This window comes from Hipposideros armiger, unplaced genomic scaffold (genome assembly GCF_001890085.2).
Source record: "Hipposideros armiger isolate ML-2016 unplaced genomic scaffold, ASM189008v1 scaffold_236, whole genome shotgun sequence".
Classification (NCBI taxonomy): domain Eukaryota; kingdom Metazoa; phylum Chordata; class Mammalia; order Chiroptera; family Hipposideridae; genus Hipposideros; species Hipposideros armiger.
In genome coordinates, this window is record NW_017731586.1 from 1,022,578 (window position 1) to 1,042,518 (window position 19,941).

The window sequence follows — 19,941 nt, forward strand, 5'->3', positions numbered from 1 at the left end:
CTCTTCCCGGGCGAGGCAGATCAGTCGCCGGCGTCCGGACAGCCGCTCACTGCGGCTGCTGGCTGCTCACGCTGGCTGCCGGCCACACACGGCAGCCCATGGCAACCCATCTGCCGTCGCCGGCAACTCACGGCAGCCCAGCTCCAGGTTGAGCTGTTATTCAGCATCTTAGCTGTAGAGGGCAGTGTCACTGGGATCTGAACTGGGGCCCTCTGGCATCGCAAGCCAGCTCTTAACCATCACGCCACTCGGCCGGCCCGTCTGTAGGATTTTTAATGTTCCCAGGTGATTCTAACGGGGAGCCCAGTTTGAGAACCACTTTGATTAGAGGTTTGCTGTAGCCTAATATTTCTTCCACCCTTTTTCCTCATATTTGTTTTGTAACAGTGCTGAAGGTGATAAAAATAATATATACTTTGGTGGAATGGTTTCATAGGGTTTCACATGGGTCAGTAAGAAGCCTCCTGATCCTTTCAGGAGGTGATGTCTGACTCTTAGGGGGAAGGTGGTGGTAATAAGGAGGTGGAAATATGTTTCCCCTGTGCATACTAACATTTTATAAGGGGCTAGACTTACAGGTTGCTTCTGTACTGCCTGTTTAGGGGCAGGAGCAGTGAGCATGGGAAAGGGGCTTAGCGCTTACTTTTCCTAACCAGTGTGGCAGCTACTGCAACCCTGTGATTTATAGAATTGAGGATAGCCTGATAGTTAGAACACTGCTCCACTGTTTTCTGTCCTGCCCCATCCACCCTTGTCCTCTTATTCATCTGCATTGTTCAGCACACCACTGCTGACCTTCCAGAACCATCTCTTAGTCGTAGAGGATCCAAGAAAGGGAGATTGTAGGGAATTTGTAAAAACTGTTGTTGGTTTTTAATAAATTTGTCTGTCAAACTTTTATACCAAATTTTTGCATTGAATTTTTCTTTTAATATATCAGATGGTCAAATAAGAAAAATGTCCCTAAACTTGGTGATATGAATTCATCATTTGAAGATGTAGATGCATTTTATTCTTTCTGGTAAGTGAATACGCTGATTTTGTGATACTGTCAATTTTTGTAAAGGATAAATATTCAATAAGTACTTGACTGACTCTTCATAAATTGAGGGATGAGAGAATTGCAGAACCTTCACTGAACAAAGCACTTTGTTCGGAAATTAATAAAGGTTTTCACATAATGCTGTATTGCCTCCTAGGTGATATTTAGGCTTTTATGATTGATTTTTCAATCTGTTCTCTATTAATCAGATTTCTAGAAACCAAGCACACTACACTGGTCAAAAATGAAAATTAAGGAGTCATTTGAATTGAATAAAAATAAATATATCTTCATTTAGCTATCTTCCTATTAAAAGGACTTGAGTACATGAGGAGGAACAGAGTGCTATTTATATCCATAACTGATTCCTTAAATTTTAATAAAACACTCTTCAGTGGCCACTTTATATTATATGTGCACTATTTTCTCATTAAGTATCTGGCACATGTAAACATAACATCACTGTAAAACAAAAAAATGATAAAATTTAGCTTTATCAGTTGTAGTTGCTTTTACCCCTCAGAGGATACAAACCAGAGATAAAATGACCACTACTAGGGTTCCCTTAAGACTTGACAGACAAGCGAAGTTGATGGCGGGGAAAACTTGAACAAGTCCCAGCAAGAAAAAAATCTAACAGGATGGCAGGAAGGTGTGTGATCTTGACTCGGGAAAATAGTATATTTTAGATTTTCATACCAAATACAATGTCATTAAAAAAAGAAGACTTGAGCATAGTGTTACTTCAGTACCAAAAGAGAGTGGAGGGCTCTATTAAGACAAACTTATCTTCTTGCCATTAATATTTGTTAAAATTATTGGGTTGTTGGAAAAGTCATGACGCATGTTTGCAACAGATGGCACTAGTTCATTTTTGGAAGTACTAGAGTCGTTCACATCTATGTTGTTGCTATGTCATTTAATGACAGCTGACAGTTCTAGCTTCATTCTAAAAAAAAATTGAGCGATTTGGTTGAGTTTGGGAGATTTTACAAGTTGAAGATGGAAGACCAAACTGTGCATTTTTGCCATATTTTACTGTTTTACTTCCATAAAGGGAAGAACGCGCATCAAGCTAGTGAAAAGTTGCATAAAGTTTACAGTGACAATGCTCTACAAGAACGTCAGTGCCAACGATGGTTCACGAAATTCCGTGCTGGTGATTTTGATCTCCATGACGTTCCTTGGTCAGGGAGGCCCACCAAGGTTGATGACGACAAAATAAAGGCATTGATTGAGTGAAACCCACAGTACACAACATGAGAGAGTGCAGAAACATTGAACATCCATCATTCAAACATTCATGGCCACCTGAAGAAGCTGAGATACATAAGCAAGCTTGATATTTGGGTTCCGCATCAACTCAAAAAAGTTCATTTGACGGCGCATATAAACATCTGCAATATGCTCATTAAACGTGAGGAAAATGATCCTTTTTTGAAGCAACTGATAACCAGTGATGAGAAGTGGATTGTTTACAACAATTTGGTGCACAAACGGTCTTGGTCCAGATGTGATGATTCGCCTCAAATGACATCGAAAGCAGATATTCATCAGAGGAAGGTTATGCTCTCAGTGTGGTGGGATTTTAAAGGTGTCATGTTTTTCAAGCGTCTACCAAGGAACCAAACAATCACTTCGAATGTGTACTGTCAGCACTTGGACAGTTTGAATGAATCCATCATCCAGAAACATCCAGAGCTTGTTAATTGTAAAGGAGTTGTGTTCCATCATGACAATGTGAGACCACGCACAAGTTTGATCACCCATCAAAAATTATTGAAGCTTGGATGGGATGTGTTGCCACACCCACCATACTTGCCTGACCTTGTGCTGGCAGACTTCCACTTGTTTCGCTCTTTTCAGTTTTTCACAAATAAAGACAGGTCCTTCTATAAACAAGGAATTATGAAGCTCACTGAAAGATGGCAAAAGTTTATCGAACAAAACGGACAATATATCATTGATTAATCTTTGTTTATATAAATAAATGACCTTTGAAAAACATAGGCAAAATATGTCATGACTTTTCCGACAACCCAGTATATACCTCTAAGTTAATTTTAAGGAGTTTGTTCATTTGTTTTCATTTGATTTGATTTCTGTCTATAGGTATAATTTTGATTCTTGGAGAGAATTTTCTTATTTAGATGAAGAAGAAAAAGAAAAAGCAGAATGGTATGTATGGAAATCATTAATAAAGGAAGATATTTATGTAGCTATTTGTTGTTTGTGATGATGTAAAAATATACTACATATATTTCCTTTCATATTTTCTCTTTGTGTATCCTTTTTAAATGTTTTTGGCATTTTGAGACTCCCTCTTACAAGCTAGATGAAGCCAGAACAGTAGTTAAAATATGGGTTAAAATATGCTCAAGAAAATGCCAAGGAATGGAATTGTTAAAAAGCTCAATTCAGCAAATTCTTCTTCTCCCGGTTGCTTAACCTACGTTTTATTTTAGTTTATGTAGATAAGGAAATTAGTTGTTTGGGTTTTTTTTTCAAGATTTTATGGGGAATTTGGGGAGGGGAACAGTGTTGGGGAGTTGGGGAAAAGGGAACATTGTTGGGGAATTGGGGAAGGGGAACAGCCAAGTTGTTGTCCTTCAATCTTAGTTGTGGAGGGCGCAGCAAACTCAGCTCCAAGTCCAGTCGCTGCTCAGCTCACGGTGCTGTGTTCAATTAGTTGTGGGTGGGTGTAACCACCATTTCATGTGGGAGTCGAACCAGCAGCCTTGTTGAGAGCACGTGCTCTATCCACTGAGCCATCTGGGCAACAGCTCAGCTCAAGGTGCCGAGTTCAGTCTTAGTTGCTAGTGGGCGTAGCCACCACCCCACGTGGGAGTTGAACCAGCAGCCTTGTTATTAATAGCGCGCACTCTATCCGGAGCCATCCGGGTGGCAGCTCAGCTCAAGGTACTGAGTTCAGTCTTGTTGTGGGCGGGCGTAGCCTACCATCTCAAACAGGCAACCTGGTTGTTAGGAGCACGTGCTCTCACCAGCTGAGCCATCCTGCCACCTGTTGGCAGCTCAGCAGCAGCTCAGCTCGGGTGCAGCTCACTGGCCCATGTGGGGATTGAACCGGCGACGCTGTTTCTCAGAGCTCGCACTCTTGAGCAAGCTCTTAACCAACTGAGCCACTCGGCCGGCCCTGGGAAATTCTTTTGACGTAAATGTTCCAAAAATATTAACCGAAATTAATTCTAGATAGAATCTTGCTTTACCAAAAGAGTGTTAATAGTGACATAGCATTATAACTTTCTCAGAGATTGCTTACATAGAAATTTATAAAGTGTTAACATTTTTCAGTCATATCAACGATGAGCAATATTTGTTTCCAATATTTTCCATTTTATAGTCGTGATGAGAGGAGATGGATTGAAAAGCAGAACAGAGCAACAAGGGCACAAAGGAAAAAAGAAGAAATGAACAGAATAAGAACATTAGTTGGTAAATATAATTGATTTTTTTAAGGTTCTTTAATTAAATGTTAGAAATTCAAAAGATTAACTTTTTTCTGTTAGACAATGCATATAGCTGTGATCCAAGAATTAAAAAATTTAAGGAAGAAGAAAAGGCCAAGAAAGAAGCAGAAAAGAAAGCAAAAGCAGAAGCAAAACGGAAGGAGCAAGAAGCTAAAGAAAAGGTAAGATGACATTTAATGACATTGGACTTAAATGTTCATAAAATCTTTAATCTTTAAATCTATTTTAAAATTATAATCTGAAAACAGAGAAGTAGGTGCTACTATGAATGAATCATGACAGGTTGGTACAATTAACAGAGGGATTTTATCGGCAAATTTTTGGGGGGTTTTTCTGTTTGTTTTTTAGCTGAGCCATCCTGCCACCTGTTGGCAGCTCAGCGGCAGCTCAGCACGGGCCATGAATCAAACCGGGGACCCTGTTGCTCAGAGCTCAAGCTCTTGAGCGAGCTCTTAACCAACTGAGCCACTCAGCCGGCCCTCTATCGGGAAATTTTTATTGCACAAAAACATGATGTCATATGCATTTCTTAATACCATGCTTATTTCTAATATGTCTGTTTTAACATTTCTAAGAAATGTTTGTAGACCTTTACCAGCTGCTTTTTAACCTTCAGTCTTCAATAAGTTGATGTGTGTCACCTTTTTTTGTAATTTATTAAAAGATTGAGTTTTTAAAATAATATTATAGAGCATTTAGGAATTCTAATTTTTTTTTAAATGATTTTTATTCCCAATTATTAAAGCAAAGACAAGCTGAATTAGAAGCTGCTCGATTAGCTAAAGAGAAAGAAGAGGAAGAAGTTAGACAACAAGCATTATTGGCAAAGAAGGAAAAAGATATCCAGAAAAAAGCCATTAAAAAGGAAAGGCAAAAACTTCGAAACTCATGCAAGGTACTTCAGACTTTGATTGAACAAACTAGATAACAAGTAAATCAAGTTGTTGATTAAACTTAAAAATATTTCTTTCCTTATAACATGCAAACATAATTAACCGTTATATACACTTTATCTCAAAATGTAAATGTTTTTAAAATTCTTTTTTTCACACATGCATGTTTTAATATACAACTCTAATTTTTTTTTAAACATAACCATCATGCCATTTTCAAATCTAAAAAAACTTACTTAATATTCTAATACTCAGTCCACATTCATATCTCCTTGCTTATCTCAGCAATGTCGTTATAGTTGATTTACTCAAGTTAGGATCTAAATAAGATCATTACAAAGGCTTCAGTTTTGTGTCTCCTAATTGTGTATGTAACTGGCCCCCTATCATCACCATCTTTCTCCCATTCATTTGTTAGAAAAACCAGATCATTTGTTCCGATTATGGGCCACAATTTGGTTTGGCTGGTTGTTTCCTTAATGGTGTAAATTAATTCTTATCTTAGAGTAAGTTCTTTTAGAATTTAAACTTTGGTTGTTTTTAAGGATCTAAGAGCTTTTATTTTTATCTAAATAAAAGGATAACATTTGGGTGAATACTAATAGTTTGCATTCAAATACAGTTTTTACAAAAAAAATATTGACCAAAAAACCCAAAAGTTTTCAAATATAGTTTTGTCCAAAAGAAGTTTTTACATTTTAAACTGGTAGAGTCCAAAGGCTAGTATTGTTCCTTATCAAATAGCATTGAATGAATAAATTAATGAAATTCCAAGCTATAGTAGAGATTGCCACACACTGTTGTGTGCTGTACCATTGTAGTTAAATTCAGCAAATATGTAAACGCACACTATGTATAGAAAACTTGTCTTTAATGTGACTGTCCAGAAGCTCTGGACACTAGTATATGTATTCTAATATATGCCATCCTACATTTTCAGTTAATAATATAATTGAGATTAATCTGCCTTATCAGAGGGCTTTGAAATAGGTCTAACAGCAATACAAGTGCAGGTTATCTCTTCAGACTTTGGGTAAGCAAGAGGAAAACCTAAATAGAAGAAAATGAGGAAAAGCGAGTGAGACACAGTGTTAGCAGCAGCTGCTTAAAGAAGCATGGAAAGTACTTTCCAATTCTTGTATATCCAGGTACATCACGATGTTCCATTCTGAGCGTAATCTTTGGTTAATAGAATTTTTCTAATACCTCATGTCCCTTAACACATTATCATTTTCTTTAATTTCACATATAAAATTTCCAGTAAGTTTCACAATTCGGCACACACAAGGTAGAACAGACAGCCTAACAAAGGGATTTTCATTTGGCCATCATATAGAATTTGATTCTTAAGTGGTTCTCAGAGGAATCATTCTGACTTTTGTAATATCCAAAGGTCTTCGGCACCATCACCTTTTGTGTTTTGCTCTCCTACCCACTTGGTAACACCTTGTTATTGCCCTCAGGTCAGGGAGAGCCCTGGGTGCCCTGAAGTGTGGTTGTTAAGGGTCAGAACGCCATTTGTTCACCTCAAGAACTTCGAGTATCACGCTTTGTATTTGTTTATGGATGTGTTTTTGACTGTCAGTAGGCATAAGATGAAAATGTTTGTGTTTGTGCTTCCAGACCTGGAATCATTTTTCTGACAATGAGGCAGAGCGGGTTAAAATGATGGAAGAAGTGGAAAAACTCTGTGATCGCCTTGAACTAGCAAGGTATAACTATAGAACTGCTATTGAAGTCTTCTCTTGGGCTTAGGATCAAGTTTCATCCCATTTTCCCCCCTTAGTTTACAGTGCTTGAATGAAATACTCACATCATCTACAAAAGAAGTAGGAAAGGCTGCTCTGGAAAAACAGGTAATAGAATACATTGCTTCTACCTGCATTTAGCACTTAATTCCGCTTATAGTATTGCTGTCACCTCAGTATTTCCCCACTGAATATATATGCTGTAAGGGCAGAGGGTCTCATTTCTGTTTGGGCCCCCCACTCTGCTTTGCTTATATTAAGTGCTGTTGTTGATTTAAGTTGGATTTAATATGTATGGTTGTTACCATGTATGATGTTTGATTTGTGGTATCCTTGGTTCCATAGTGTAATGGTTAGCACTCTGGACTCTGATTTGTGGTATCCTAGCATATTAATCATAGTTTGTTTTTTAATCATTCTTAGAAAAAGTAATTGTTTTAACTTTACCTTGAGCATTTTTGTAGAATAACATTTAGAACCAAAAGAGATCTCTGTTCTGTCTAGTCTATACCTTTTATTTTACAGATGAGGGAACAGGCCCAGAAATTCAAATCAGGACAAGTATTCGTACCTACTATATATATATATAGCACTATGCCTGGGTGGTTTGGAGAAATGCTTAATGCTATTGCTGCCACAAAGGAGTTTAGGAACAATTATGCTGAAGAGAAAAAGCCTAAGAACCAAAAAATGGAGGGCTCACAGTAAATGCTGCCGGTTAGACAGGAAGTGCCAGTTTCAGGGTGGAGTGGTCAGGGAAGGATTTGAGCCAGCCTGAAAGCATGCACAGTGAAAGTGAAGGTCCGGGACAGCATGGACTACAGAATACAAGTAGTAGTAGAAAGTTAGGGGGAGATAAAGTTGGTTAGGATAAGTAGTGACAAATTAAGCAGGTTTTTAATACTATGATGACTGGTTTCTGTTGCTGCAGATCTTTGAGGACAAAAAGGTTAACGTTGTACCCTTAATGTGGCATTGGGAGGCAGGATGTATTAGTAAGTGTAAGTGACTAGTTATAATGATTTGGACTGTGAGAATGAGGATGAGAATCATCCGAATCGTTGGGACTGGTTCTGAAGGATTAAAGTGGGGAAATGAGACAGACATGACTCCAAGATAGCAGCTGACATAAGCAACCAAGTCAAGTAAAGGTCTCTTCTTACTTGTGCATGTTTGGAGATAGACTGAGTGACAATGTAAAGCGTAGAACTTCAAGACAAGGGAGGCCACTTTGCTGTGCCGTTACCTTCTTGTGAGAATACATGAGATTATCTACCAAAGAGTGGATATGAGAGGTTTGAAGTGGCCAGTGCCTGGAGACTTGACGAGTAGTGTCCCAAGGCAAATAGAAGTCCCATGATATAAATACAGGGTAGGTCAGGACGAGAGTGGGCCTTGCTTCTTCAAGCAGAGAGGTGTGCAGTCCAGAACCAGAGTGAGTTAAAGCCAGAATGAAAAGTTGATGCCGATTTGGGGGTTGGCCTGGGAGGAGTTTAGGGTCATTGTAAGGATAATATTGAGAGTGGGAACCACACACCCCAGCCAGAATGGAAGTGTGGAGTAGCAAGATGCTTACAGCCCTGACTCACCTATGATATTTGTGTAGATAGAAGAAGTAAATGAGCGAATTAGAAAAGAGAAGGAGGAAGCTGAGGCTCGTATGCGACAAGCATCTAAGAATGCCGAGAAATCAACAGGTGGCAGTGGAAATGGCAGTAAAAGTTGGTCAGAAGATGATCTGCAATTACTGATTAAAGCTGTGAACCTCTTCCCTGCTGGAACAAATTCAAGGTACTGGCTTTATTGAAACTTCTCTTCAACACATACTGGAGCCTGAGGATAATACAAGCATCCAAATATAATAACAGCACTGGTTAGAGCAGAAACTTCCAGAGATATGCTTCAGTCTAGACAGACTGCCTTCCACTAAATTCTGTGCCACAGTGGGAAGTGTAAAAAGCAAAAGACATTTTGAACCTACTAATCTTACCAACTTATTACACCAACACACATACATGTGTATATACATACGTGTAAGCACAGCAGGATGCTTCATCAGTTGCTCAGGAAATGAAAGATCATGAGACGTAAACCTTGACTGTTACGTTGGCTCACTCTACCATGGCTTATATACTACGGACTGGTTTTGATTGCCGTGTTAATCTGTCGTTGTTGCTTCCCGCCTCAAACCTGAGCCTATTGCAAAGTTTTGAGTTCAGAACTCAAGCCTTAGAGATCCAGCCTCCTTCATTCTTTAGATGAGGAAACGAAAGCTTTTTTCAGAATCATTTATCTCAAGTGTGCGTCCAAACGATAGGACACACAAATGTGTGGTTTTATTTCTGTTCATTTGTACACGGTCTATAAGGTTTTGTACCAATTTAAAACCAAGATATATACAGTTGATTTAAACATATGGAAAGCAATAACTATAGTCCGGGCAGTAGTAACAATTAGACTACCAATTGAGAGCTGATTATTTAGATATTATAGCTAACCCTTCTGCATTCAAAATGTTAAGGGTCATTCTGGTTTTCTTTTTAATTATCATATCGATTACTGTAGATGGGAAGTTATTGCTAATTACATGAACATACATTCTTCTTCTGGAGTCAAGAGAACTGCCAAAGATGTTATCGGCAAAGCAAAGAGTCTTCAAAAACTTGGTGAGTTAGTTTTGCCAAATCAGTTTCTCTGCTATCTTGAATATTTTAAAATCTATGCAGTTTCATAAAAGACTAAATGAGATGATTTATTATTTACATTTTTTCATTTCTCAGACCCTCATCAAAAAGATGACATAAATAAAAAAGCTTTTGATAAATTTAAAAAAGAACATGGAGTGGTGCCTCAAGCAGACAATGCAACACCTTCAGAACGATTTGAAGGTAATTACATTTTGTCTAGCCACATATCTACACTACATGAAGACATACAAGACCTAGGGTCTGTTCAGAATGATTGTGAGAGTGTTTAGCAGACTGGAAGATGTAAAGCAAGCGTTTTCAGGACTCTCAGAGGTTTACTTACCTAACACCACCAAGAATCTTCTCTTTCAGATGTGATTCGGAAGGGGCTGGGTTTGTTGTTTCCCAGATTTTACAAATCAGTGCTAAAGGATATTGGGACAACTGAAATATGAATAAGGTCTGTAGACTACATAGTATTTTATCAAGGTTAATTTCCTGATTCTGAAAAATACACTATAATTATGTAAGAAAATGTCCTTGTTTTTTAAGGAAAAACTATTTCAAAATAAAAAGTTAAAAACTGTTAGGGTGCTGAGATTGTCTTGGGTATTCTAGCTAATTTGATTGCTCTAGACCAGTGGGTTTCAAACTGTACATCATGACCCAGCCCCCCCACCCCCCAAGCTTCCTTCATAACTGAGTCATGAAGTATATTTAATGGCTTGTGAATAGAAAATATCAGAGAGCATTATACCTGTAAGTATTATTTGTGAGACTTTTGTTCATATATATGTGTGTTCTGGGATGTGACCTTTGAGTTGGTAACAAACTTTGGAAAAGTTCTTTCACTTCATGCATTTGTGTACCACCATCTTTTCTCTCTTAAACAAAGCCAATCTTGGATATGCTTTCCAGAGCACAGTTCCAAATGTTTGGGGATTCACTAATAGCCTTGACTCTTCTTACAAGATGATCTGTCCCTGTTCTTAACAGCCCCACGTTTCTTGTATTCTTACGTCTGGTTTATTATCCCCAAATTTCAGTTTGACTACACTACAAGAGATTTATAATGTTCTATAAAAAGGAAAAGAATTCTGTTTTAAAAATCAGTGGTGACTTTCTGTCGAGGATTGCATTGTTTTGGCTCTTTTAGGAAAGAATTAACAATGTGGAAGTTTTAGAACACCTGGAAGGCAGATCTTAAAGGGTTTATTTCCTGCTCCCATGTCCTCCACAAACTATCATACAGCATTCAGGTATGAGCGCACTATTCTGAGCCCTTTCTTATGGGGCTTGTTTCCATTGTGGAGGGAGACACTGATGGTTGTGCAGATGGGCAGTCTTTTTTCTGTGAGGAGACATAGGTGACCCTGAGGGTGCAATGACTGGCAGTGATGGTATCTGGGCACTACGCCTTTACATCTTTGATGGGTTTAATGGACAAGCTCCTTTCTCCTCATTTGCACCAGTAAACAGCAGGCTGGCACCATTTTTTAAAGTGATTTTTCATAGGAATTTTACAGCATTACATGTTCCATTTATTTTGGTGTTGTGAAGTAACTGGAGAACAGCAGAAAATAATTACATGTCATTTCCATCTTTTTTCCAAGAAATAGGAAATCAGTTAATTCTATGGTGTTAAATGTGGGCTTCAGACCAATAAAAGGAAATTCCACTACTTCCTGTAATTATAAGCTGACTTCAAAAAAGCTTCTAATCTGCCTTCAGATACAAGTTGTCTGCCTTTTGAGTAGGTGTGTGGTGGTGTTTAACTCATCACTGTGTGTGTCAGGAAGTAACTTCGGTTTCTAGGCTTCCCTTTGTAGGACAGTTTCAAGCAGTGATCAGACTACTGGTAGAAGAGGAGCTACTGCATTTTCACCACGTGGTCTGAAATAAACTAGTCCATTAACCCAGAATAACCAAATCAGCTTTTTAGCCATTTAACATTTACCTACAGAAGTGGGATGTCTAATATTTATGTCCTTAGGAAGAAATATAGTTTCTGATACGTGTATGGGATGTGATCAGACATCAAAGGTTTAATTTAGCAGAGGTGCTTAGCATTGGCTCCACTAGTTTTTAGCAGATGTGGTGGAAATGCCACTCTAGAACACAGAATCTAAGCTCAGCTTGCCTCAACACACCAAAACTTTGGACACGTGGCTTAATTTTGCAAGATGTGTTTCCTGTTGTAAAATGAAAATTGTTCCAGGATCTCATCCAGCTAAAAGTTTTGATACTATGGGATAGCTGTTTTCACTATCCTATAAAGAACTAGATTATCAGAAATCTTAAATGACCTGTGACTGTGTTTTGGAACCTAGCAGCCCAACTGTATAATTTGAACCTGATTTTGAAAAAGCAAAACCCATGAGCATAATGTTAGGTTTTAAGAGACCAGCAATATAAGGCAGATATTTCCTGCTGTCCTTTAAAAAAGCCTTTGAGATATTTTTCTGGGAGGTGAGTGATCTGAAGTTTTTTCTCCCTCTCATGAATACTTAAGAGGTTTATATGTGTCTCTCATCTCTAAAAGTTTACTCAGAATTACATGTCACAGATTTGAATGGGAATGTACCATTGCACCAAAAGACTCATTGGGAAAGTATTCCAAGACATTTTTCTATCAGGATTGTCAAATACAAATTTTTCTTACAGGCCCATGTACAGATCTCACCCCTTGGACAACAGAAGAACAGAAGCTTTTGGAACAAGCTTTGAAAACATACCCAGTAAATACACCTGAAAGATGGGAAAAAATAGCAGAAGCAGTGCCTGGTAGGACGAAGAAGGACTGCATGAAACGATATAAGGTTGTAGAATTTTTAGAGTTTAATAGATTTGTGCTTATAAATACCACAGTAGTCATGGGGCCACAGTAGTCACTACAAAGAAATGACAAATCTTAGAAACTTGCTAGCTCTGGCAGTTGGTAAAATCAACCTTTTCAGTAGTGTCTTCAATTACAGATTTATCCAATTTGAATGTTTTACATATTTACAACAAACACTAGAAATGTCTGCCAATTCTGCAACTTCTTAGTTTAAATAATCCCTTTCTCCCTTCTAGGAACTTGTCGAGATGGTAAAAGCAAAGAAAGCTGCTCAAGAGCAAGTGCTGAATGCAAGTAGAGCCAGGAAATGACTTACGACAATCTTTGTTGTGTGTGCATTTTTATAATAAAACTGAAAATACTGTACAAATTTTTATTCTTAAAATTATACTTGTGACAATCTGAAAGTACGCTGTTCAACATAACTTCTCAGAGATCTACCATTCACTTCACAGCGGTGGTCTTTTCCCTGGAAAGTTTCACACAGTATTTCATTCAAATTTCTGAGTACAGTAAGTCCCCGACTTACAAACATTCGAGTTGCAAACTTTCACAGATACGAACAGTGGTGATGTGGAGGGGACTGCTAGGAAGTGCAAAGCCATAGCCATGGAAACAAAAGTGAAAATAATTGACCAATTGGACTGACGCGAAAAGATGGTAGACATCGCTCATTCTTATAACATGAATCATTCAACATTTGGCTTTACATTGTATATTTGTGTCAAAGGTATATAAGACTCACTTTGTCGGACTTACAAACAAATCCAACTTACGAATGTTCTTCCGGAACAGAACTCGTTTGTAAGTCGGGGACTTACTGTATATATGTTCATTTTTATTTTCTTCAGAAATTGACAACTTAAAACTTGCCAGTCTGTTAATTTTATAAACATGTATGTGCAAAATCTTTTCATTAGGAGCATTTTAATCACGAAGCCAGCACATGTTACTGCGAATCCGGTTAAAATCTGGTAGTTGCTCAATGGGACCTAAGGATTAAAAGACAGTTACAATTGACTGGAAGGAAAGAACTTAAGCCAACTTTCTGTACAGGAAAAAAAAGCCAGGCTTACCAACGGCAGCAATAGCTGGACTCTTATCATATATATATTTGGTACACACTTCTCGAATTGTCTCAGCATTTACAGCCTGAAATAGAGAAGAGTTTTTTGTAGTAAAGACAAATTCTATACCTGGAATTTTTTTAGAGCTAAAGTGAGATTTACTTCAGCTTTTATAATAAGAATCTTTTTACACAAGACCCAATAGTACATAAGAACTACTTACATCAACCCTTGCTTCAAGCTCAGGGATGGGAATTCTTCTATTATAGCACAACATTTGTCTACCAATATCTTCACAAATTGGAGTGGAACCTGTTTAAAGACAAAGAAAAACTAAGTATTGGGATATAGATCAACCACATGAAAACAGAACTTAGTCTTTATTCTTACCATCGAGTTGCAACAACATGTTTGTTTTCAGAAGATTTTTGGCTCGTGCAACTTCACTTTCAGTGACACTTGTACAGAGTCGTACCCTAAAAACCATTGGGAAAAAAATCAAAATGTCAAGTAGTTTGAATATTATGTTTTGAGTTAATGACCTCAAGAAAGATATGCTGTATTCTACATATTACTCCACAATGTATAAGTGATTATGATTTCAACTTGTAAAAACTTGAAGTTACTAATGATCCTAATAGCTAAGCAAAAGCTAAATTATTACTGATTATTTTCCTGGTATTGTTAATTTCTGAAAAATGATACGACTAGCAGAGATTCAATACAATATAAAAATAGGCTGACCACGTGAGAAATCCTATAATCATTTTGAGACTTCACGAATCCCCATCTATTAGGATCTGATATGCTAGAGGATAGGTCTGTGGGTCATTGGTTTCTCAAAAAAAAAAAAAAAAACGAGTTGAATTTAACTTAAACCTAATAATTAAATTAATAATTACAACCAGTCAACTAGATTTCGAGATGTAAGCCATCTGAGAATGGCAGAGGGAAGTTTTCCAAAAAGTTGTGGTCCTTTCTGCCTCTATCTCAAGGTACCAAACTACAAAACACTACATTTTTTAGCAATAGCAACTTCATATTCATTTTAATAACACTGCCTTTCCAAGCCAGATAACTTTTAGAGAGATTTTTCCAAACTTTTAGTTGGCGTTTAAAGATTTTCAACTTTTGGGCCGGCTGAGTGGGTCAGTTGGTTAAAAGCTTGCTCAAGAGTGCAAACCCTAAATCGGCCGACTGGCGCGTTGGTTAAGCGTTGGCTTGAGACTCCAACTCTGAGCAGCAGGGCCCCGGTTTGGATCCCACATTAGGGCCAGTGACACTGTGCCCTCTATAGCTAAGATGGTGAACAACAGCTCAACCTGGAGCTGGGCTGCTGTGAGTTGCCGGCGACAGCGTAGGCTGCAGTGGGCTGCCATAAGCTACCGTGAGTGGCTGGCAGCCTGCATGAGCTGCCTAGAGCCGCTGTGAGCGGCCATCCAGTGGTCAGCAACCGATCTGCCTCACCCAGGAAGAGTGCAATGATAATACCAACATGGGCCAGTGAAGCAATGTCCTCCACAACTAGACTGAACAACAAAAGGACAGCAACTTGTCTGTTCCCCTTCCCCGATTCCTCAGCGCTGTTACCCTCCCTCAATTCCCCAATAAAATCTTTAAAAAAAAAAAAAAGTGCGAGCATGAGCCCTGAGCAACAGGGCTGCCAGTTCAATCCCCGTCCCAAGCTGAGCGGCCACTGAGCTGCCAACAGGTGGCAGGATGGCTCAGCTAAAAAATTTAAGTTTAAAAAGATTTTAAACTTTTAGGCTCTCCTTTCTAAAGTAATCTTAAAATTTTTTCTATAGTATGAATCAGTTCAGCTTCACGAGACTCAGGAGAAAAAAGATCTGTGATCTTTAAAATGTGCTATTGCTTAGTCTTGTTCTTTGGATTAAATGCTAACAACATCATCAAAAAATCACAATCAACAGTATAAAGAGAAAACAAACTAGTCTAAAATGTAAATTCTAGGCAAGATTTAAATTCTTTTCTCACCATTCTTTTTGAACAACATGTAGCATGTCTGCAATAGTGGCTGGTTCACAAACCATGTAGATGCCCCATAATCCTGTATCTGTGTAGGAAGTGTTGAAAGACTGAAAGCTATGGCAGAGGTTGCCATGACAGGCGAGCTGGGCCAGCTTGCTAGATAAATTCTGTAAGGAAAAAAAACTGTCCAAGAGAACTGTAGGTATGCATGTCCAAATTACGAGAAAGAACAATGAGACGTGGCAAATAATGAATGCCCTAAGAGGCTGAGTTTATCAGTTTTATCCATCAATGTCTCAATAATAAAGTTAATGTAAATGCAATGAATCCCTGTAATTAATATAGTAGTTGCACCCACTTAGAAAATAATAATATTACTGTTATTAACCCAGTCTGTTAGGGCTCTTGGCTATGTATGCTTAGAGATTTAAAATTATACTGCATGTGAAACCTAAGATATAAAATGTATTTTGTTGAAATATTTGAGTATAAATATATATACTTTGTATTTTGGAATAATTTCAGACTTACAGAAGTTACAAAAACAGTAAAAAAAATTCCCATTACCCAAAGTCCCTAACAATCGTTATATTACCATGTTTGCTTTATCACTCTCTTTAATGTATTTTCTCAGCTGTTTGAGAGTATGTTGCAAATGTGATGCTTTTTACCCCTAAATACTTTTTATTGTGCATTTCTAAGACAAGGAAATTAACCTCAGTGCAATTACTAAAACTAGGATATTAACAATGATATTAACAAATTCTTTTGTCCTTATTCAAATTTTGCCAATTATGCCACTAATAAACTTTATGGCAAAAGAAAAAAAATATTTTTCTGGCCCAAGATGCAATCCAGGATCAATTTGTATTTTACAAGACAAAATTCAGGGCCAGCTGAGTGGCGTGTTGGTTAAGAGCTGGCTTGGGATACCAGAGGGCCCTGGTTCGGTTCCCATATATGAGGGCCAGTGACACTGCCCTCTACAGCTAAGATGCTGAACAACAGCTCGACCTGGAGCTGGGCTGCCGGCAAGATTCGCCGGCAACAGTGTAGGCTGCAGCCCCTGCTGCAGTGGGTTGCCATGGGCTACCGTGTGTAGCTAGCAGCCAGCGTGAGCGGCCGTCCAGAAGCCAGCGACTGATCTGCATTGCCCAGGAAGAGCACAATGATGGTGCCAACTTGGGCCAGTGAAGCAACGTCCTCCACAACTAAACTGAAGAATAAAACGACAGCAACTTGTCTGTTCCCCTTCCCCAATTCCGCAGCACTGTTCCCATCCCCCAATTCCCCAATTAAAAAAAAAAAATCTTAAAAAAAAAAAAGTCAAAATTCATAGTACAGAGTTCTACCTTGTCATTATTATGGAAAATCACTTTTAAAATCACTTACCATTCCTCCTCCAAAGGAGCGATCCCAGTTGCCAATCAGTGTGTTTGCAACCATGAGACAGATTGTATCTGGATGTGCCCACCCAACAGCCTCAACAGCTACTGCAAGGTGGGCCAAAGGCATCTTGTCATCCCTCACTCGAATCTAGTTAAAGAAAACAAAACTCTTGTTGAGATTACCACTCTATAGCATGCTTAACAAGAAAGAAACACATTCACCAGTCCCATTAATTGCAAAATTAAAATGCTCACCATGACTCTATTTTTTTTTTAAACTGTTTGGTCTCATTACATTGTATAGTCTAATTAATCTAGGGAAAGACAACTTTCAACAAAAGATCTGCAACGGAAATACTACAGACATAGCCACACATGGTGGTGACCTGGTCAGAAAGGACTGCATTGTTTCACTGGTAGAAACCAATCTTTTGTGTTTGTTGATCTGAATTTTTCTGTCTAAATTTAAGCTAATGTTGACATCATAGGCTTATTTTTGTACTGCCAATGCTATAGTTCAGTTGCACAGACCTCTTTCCAGACACTACTTTGAGCATCATTCCTAATGCGGTAGCTAAGCCTCTAATGAGGCTTAAAGCTCTAATGACAAGCAGCAGATCCCCTGCAAGTGCTGACTCTAACAGCTACCCCCCAAAATGTACTGTGGGCAGAACTTAGTGGAGAGTACACCGGATGTGAAAGTCAAAATTTAGGGTGTTTTTAAAATAAAAGGTTACTTTTATACTTTACAATATATAAAAAGAAAAGCACAAAAAGACCAAATTATAATAATGCCCTTAAAACCTTGATTCCTTAGGAAATATAGATGGTAAATAACATCGAATAGGAAGGAATATAAGCAAACGAGTCCGTCCTCTTCCCTTTGCCTATGTTTCAGTTTAAGCCTTTGGTTTCTTCCATTTTGCTCTTGTTAGAAATATGCACATTTTGTATACTCATTCATAAATATAACACAAGAAACAAAAGGGCTAGGGAGGCTCAGGTGGCTTGCCTACCTCACTTCCTGTGAACTTGCAGGGAGGCAGAGCTGGCATTTCTCCTTTGTGTGTGGACAAAGAGTCACCAAAATGAAACTTTGCTAACTCAAGCAGTTCATCATGGGAAACTCCTAAATAAAGGAAAAGATTTCATGTATCTAGTAGCAGTACAATATGAAGCAGACAACTAACCGCCAGTACTTCAGTTTACAATAAGCTCAAGGTGGTATAATGTGACATAGGTTCCACAGGAACTACTCACGTGTTGAAGAGTAATAAGCTCATACAGAGCTTTCCCCCTGGTGGGTATTATAAGGCTTGGGGCTGCAGAGCTTGCTCAACATACCAATGGATTCACAGCCAAGGATAAAAAGAGCTTGAAAATACCACATTCCATACAAAATCATGTTAAAATATTAAATCATTAAAAGTCCTAGATTGCAGGCCGGCCGAGTGGCTCAGTTGGTTAAGAGTTAGCTTAAGGGCGCAAGCTCTGAGCAACAGGGCTGCCGGTTCGATTCCCACATGGACCAGTGATGCTGCGCCTGAGCTGAGCTGTTGCTGAGCTGCTAACAGGTGGCAGGATGGCTCAGCTGGTGTAACAACAAGATTGCCTGTTCAATGGTGGGCTATGCCCACCCACAAACTAAGACTGAACTCGGCAACTTTAGCTGAGCTGCCACCTGGATAGCTCAGTGGATAAAGCAAGCACTCTTAACAAGGCTGCTGGTTTGACTCCCGCATGGGATGGTGGCTACACCCACCCGCAACTAAGACTGTAACACAGCACCTTGAGCTTAGAGACCACGAGCTGCCGACGGGAAGCCAGATGGTGACTGGTGCCCTCCACACCAAAGATTGAAGAACAACTTGGCTGGTCCCCTTCCCTAATTCCCCAACACTGTTTCCCTCCCTCAATTCCCCAATAAAATCTTAACAAAACAAAAAAAAGTCCTAGATTACAAACTAGGGGGAAAAAATGTCACTTTTCAACAATTTTTTTAAAGTGGAAAAGAATATAAATATGAGCTCTAACACTTAAAAGAAAGCTGCATATGCTTCATTCTCTAAGATCTGCTATCAGAATTCAGGAACACAATAATTTCATCTAAATTTCTGAATAAGTCCATAGCTATCCAAGCACTCACTACTTGACATCTGAAACTTAAGAATTACTTAGATTCTATACCCCTTACTATCTAAACTCAGGAGCCAAACAGATTCAATCAATGAAGGATTCTTAAACACAAATATAAGCTTAGAAAACAAATTTAGGTATGTGCAAGTGCTTTAAAAAATATTGCCATGAAAAAATGAAATATTCTATTAGAATACAAAAGCACAATTTACACCCATGTTTTCCAAACAAATCTGTGGTATAAAACAAGACAGTGTATGCTTGTACATTTTCAGAATCCCTATGTAGGAGCCACCTTGGATATCAATCCAGAGTTAACTAAACAAGGAAGACCCTGGTAGGATAAGAATGACCAGAAGAGAGTGAAGGACCCTGAATGTGCACATTATTATTACCTGCACCTATGGCCCTCCTAGTTAGACGTTCCAGATCCTCAGCTTCTGCTCCAACACCTCCTCTACTTTATCCAAAAAGCAGGGGAGCCAATTTTTTTTTTTCTTTTAAAGATTTTATTGGTGAATTGGGGAATGGGAACAGAGTTGGGGAACTGGAGAAGGGGAATAGCTAAGTTGTTCTCCTTCAATCTTATTTGTGGAGGGAGCAGCTAGCTCAGCTCCAAGTCCAGTTGCCATCAGGCCGCCCGTTGGCAGGCAGCTCACGGCCG

At 38.6% G+C, this 19,941-nt stretch overlaps 2 protein-coding genes across 3 annotated transcripts in view; one reads left to right on the forward strand and one right to left on the reverse strand.

Annotated features, from left to right (window-relative positions):
* DNAJC2 (DnaJ heat shock protein family (Hsp40) member C2) overlaps nucleotides 1-13,280 on the forward strand; it is a 29,841-nt gene extending 16,561 nt beyond the window's left edge. For both annotated transcript variants that reach the window (XM_019655145.1, XM_019655146.1), the window contains exons 6-17: nucleotides 941-1,021; nucleotides 3,155-3,220; nucleotides 4,404-4,495; nucleotides 4,570-4,691; nucleotides 5,276-5,425; nucleotides 7,047-7,135; nucleotides 7,210-7,279; nucleotides 8,778-8,962; nucleotides 9,737-9,837; nucleotides 9,952-10,059; nucleotides 12,523-12,677; nucleotides 12,934-13,280. In XM_019655145.1, coding sequence (XP_019510690.1) covers nucleotides 941-1,021; nucleotides 3,155-3,220; nucleotides 4,404-4,495; nucleotides 4,570-4,691; nucleotides 5,276-5,425; nucleotides 7,047-7,135; nucleotides 7,210-7,279; nucleotides 8,778-8,962; nucleotides 9,737-9,837; nucleotides 9,952-10,059; nucleotides 12,523-12,677; nucleotides 12,934-13,008 — 1,294 coding nt within the window. In that variant the 3' untranslated portion in view covers nucleotides 13,009-13,280. The remainder of the gene's footprint in view (nucleotides 1-940; nucleotides 1,022-3,154; nucleotides 3,221-4,403; nucleotides 4,496-4,569; nucleotides 4,692-5,275; nucleotides 5,426-7,046; nucleotides 7,136-7,209; nucleotides 7,280-8,777; nucleotides 8,963-9,736; nucleotides 9,838-9,951; nucleotides 10,060-12,522; nucleotides 12,678-12,933) is intronic.
* A 135-nt stretch (nucleotides 13,281-13,415) lies between these two features.
* Nucleotides 13,416-19,941, reverse strand: part of PMPCB (peptidase, mitochondrial processing subunit beta) — a 14,391-nt gene continuing 7,865 nt past the window's right edge. Inside the window, exons 7-13 of the mRNA XM_019655112.1 lie at nucleotides 18,158-18,270; nucleotides 17,146-17,289; nucleotides 15,760-15,920; nucleotides 14,155-14,240; nucleotides 13,988-14,076; nucleotides 13,774-13,849; nucleotides 13,416-13,689 (exon numbers count right to left, since the gene is read on the reverse strand). Of these exons, the coding sequence (XP_019510657.1) occupies nucleotides 13,625-13,689; nucleotides 13,774-13,849; nucleotides 13,988-14,076; nucleotides 14,155-14,240; nucleotides 15,760-15,920; nucleotides 17,146-17,289; nucleotides 18,158-18,270 (734 nt within the window). The 3' untranslated portion in view covers nucleotides 13,416-13,624. The remainder of the gene's footprint in view (nucleotides 13,690-13,773; nucleotides 13,850-13,987; nucleotides 14,077-14,154; nucleotides 14,241-15,759; nucleotides 15,921-17,145; nucleotides 17,290-18,157; nucleotides 18,271-19,941) is intronic.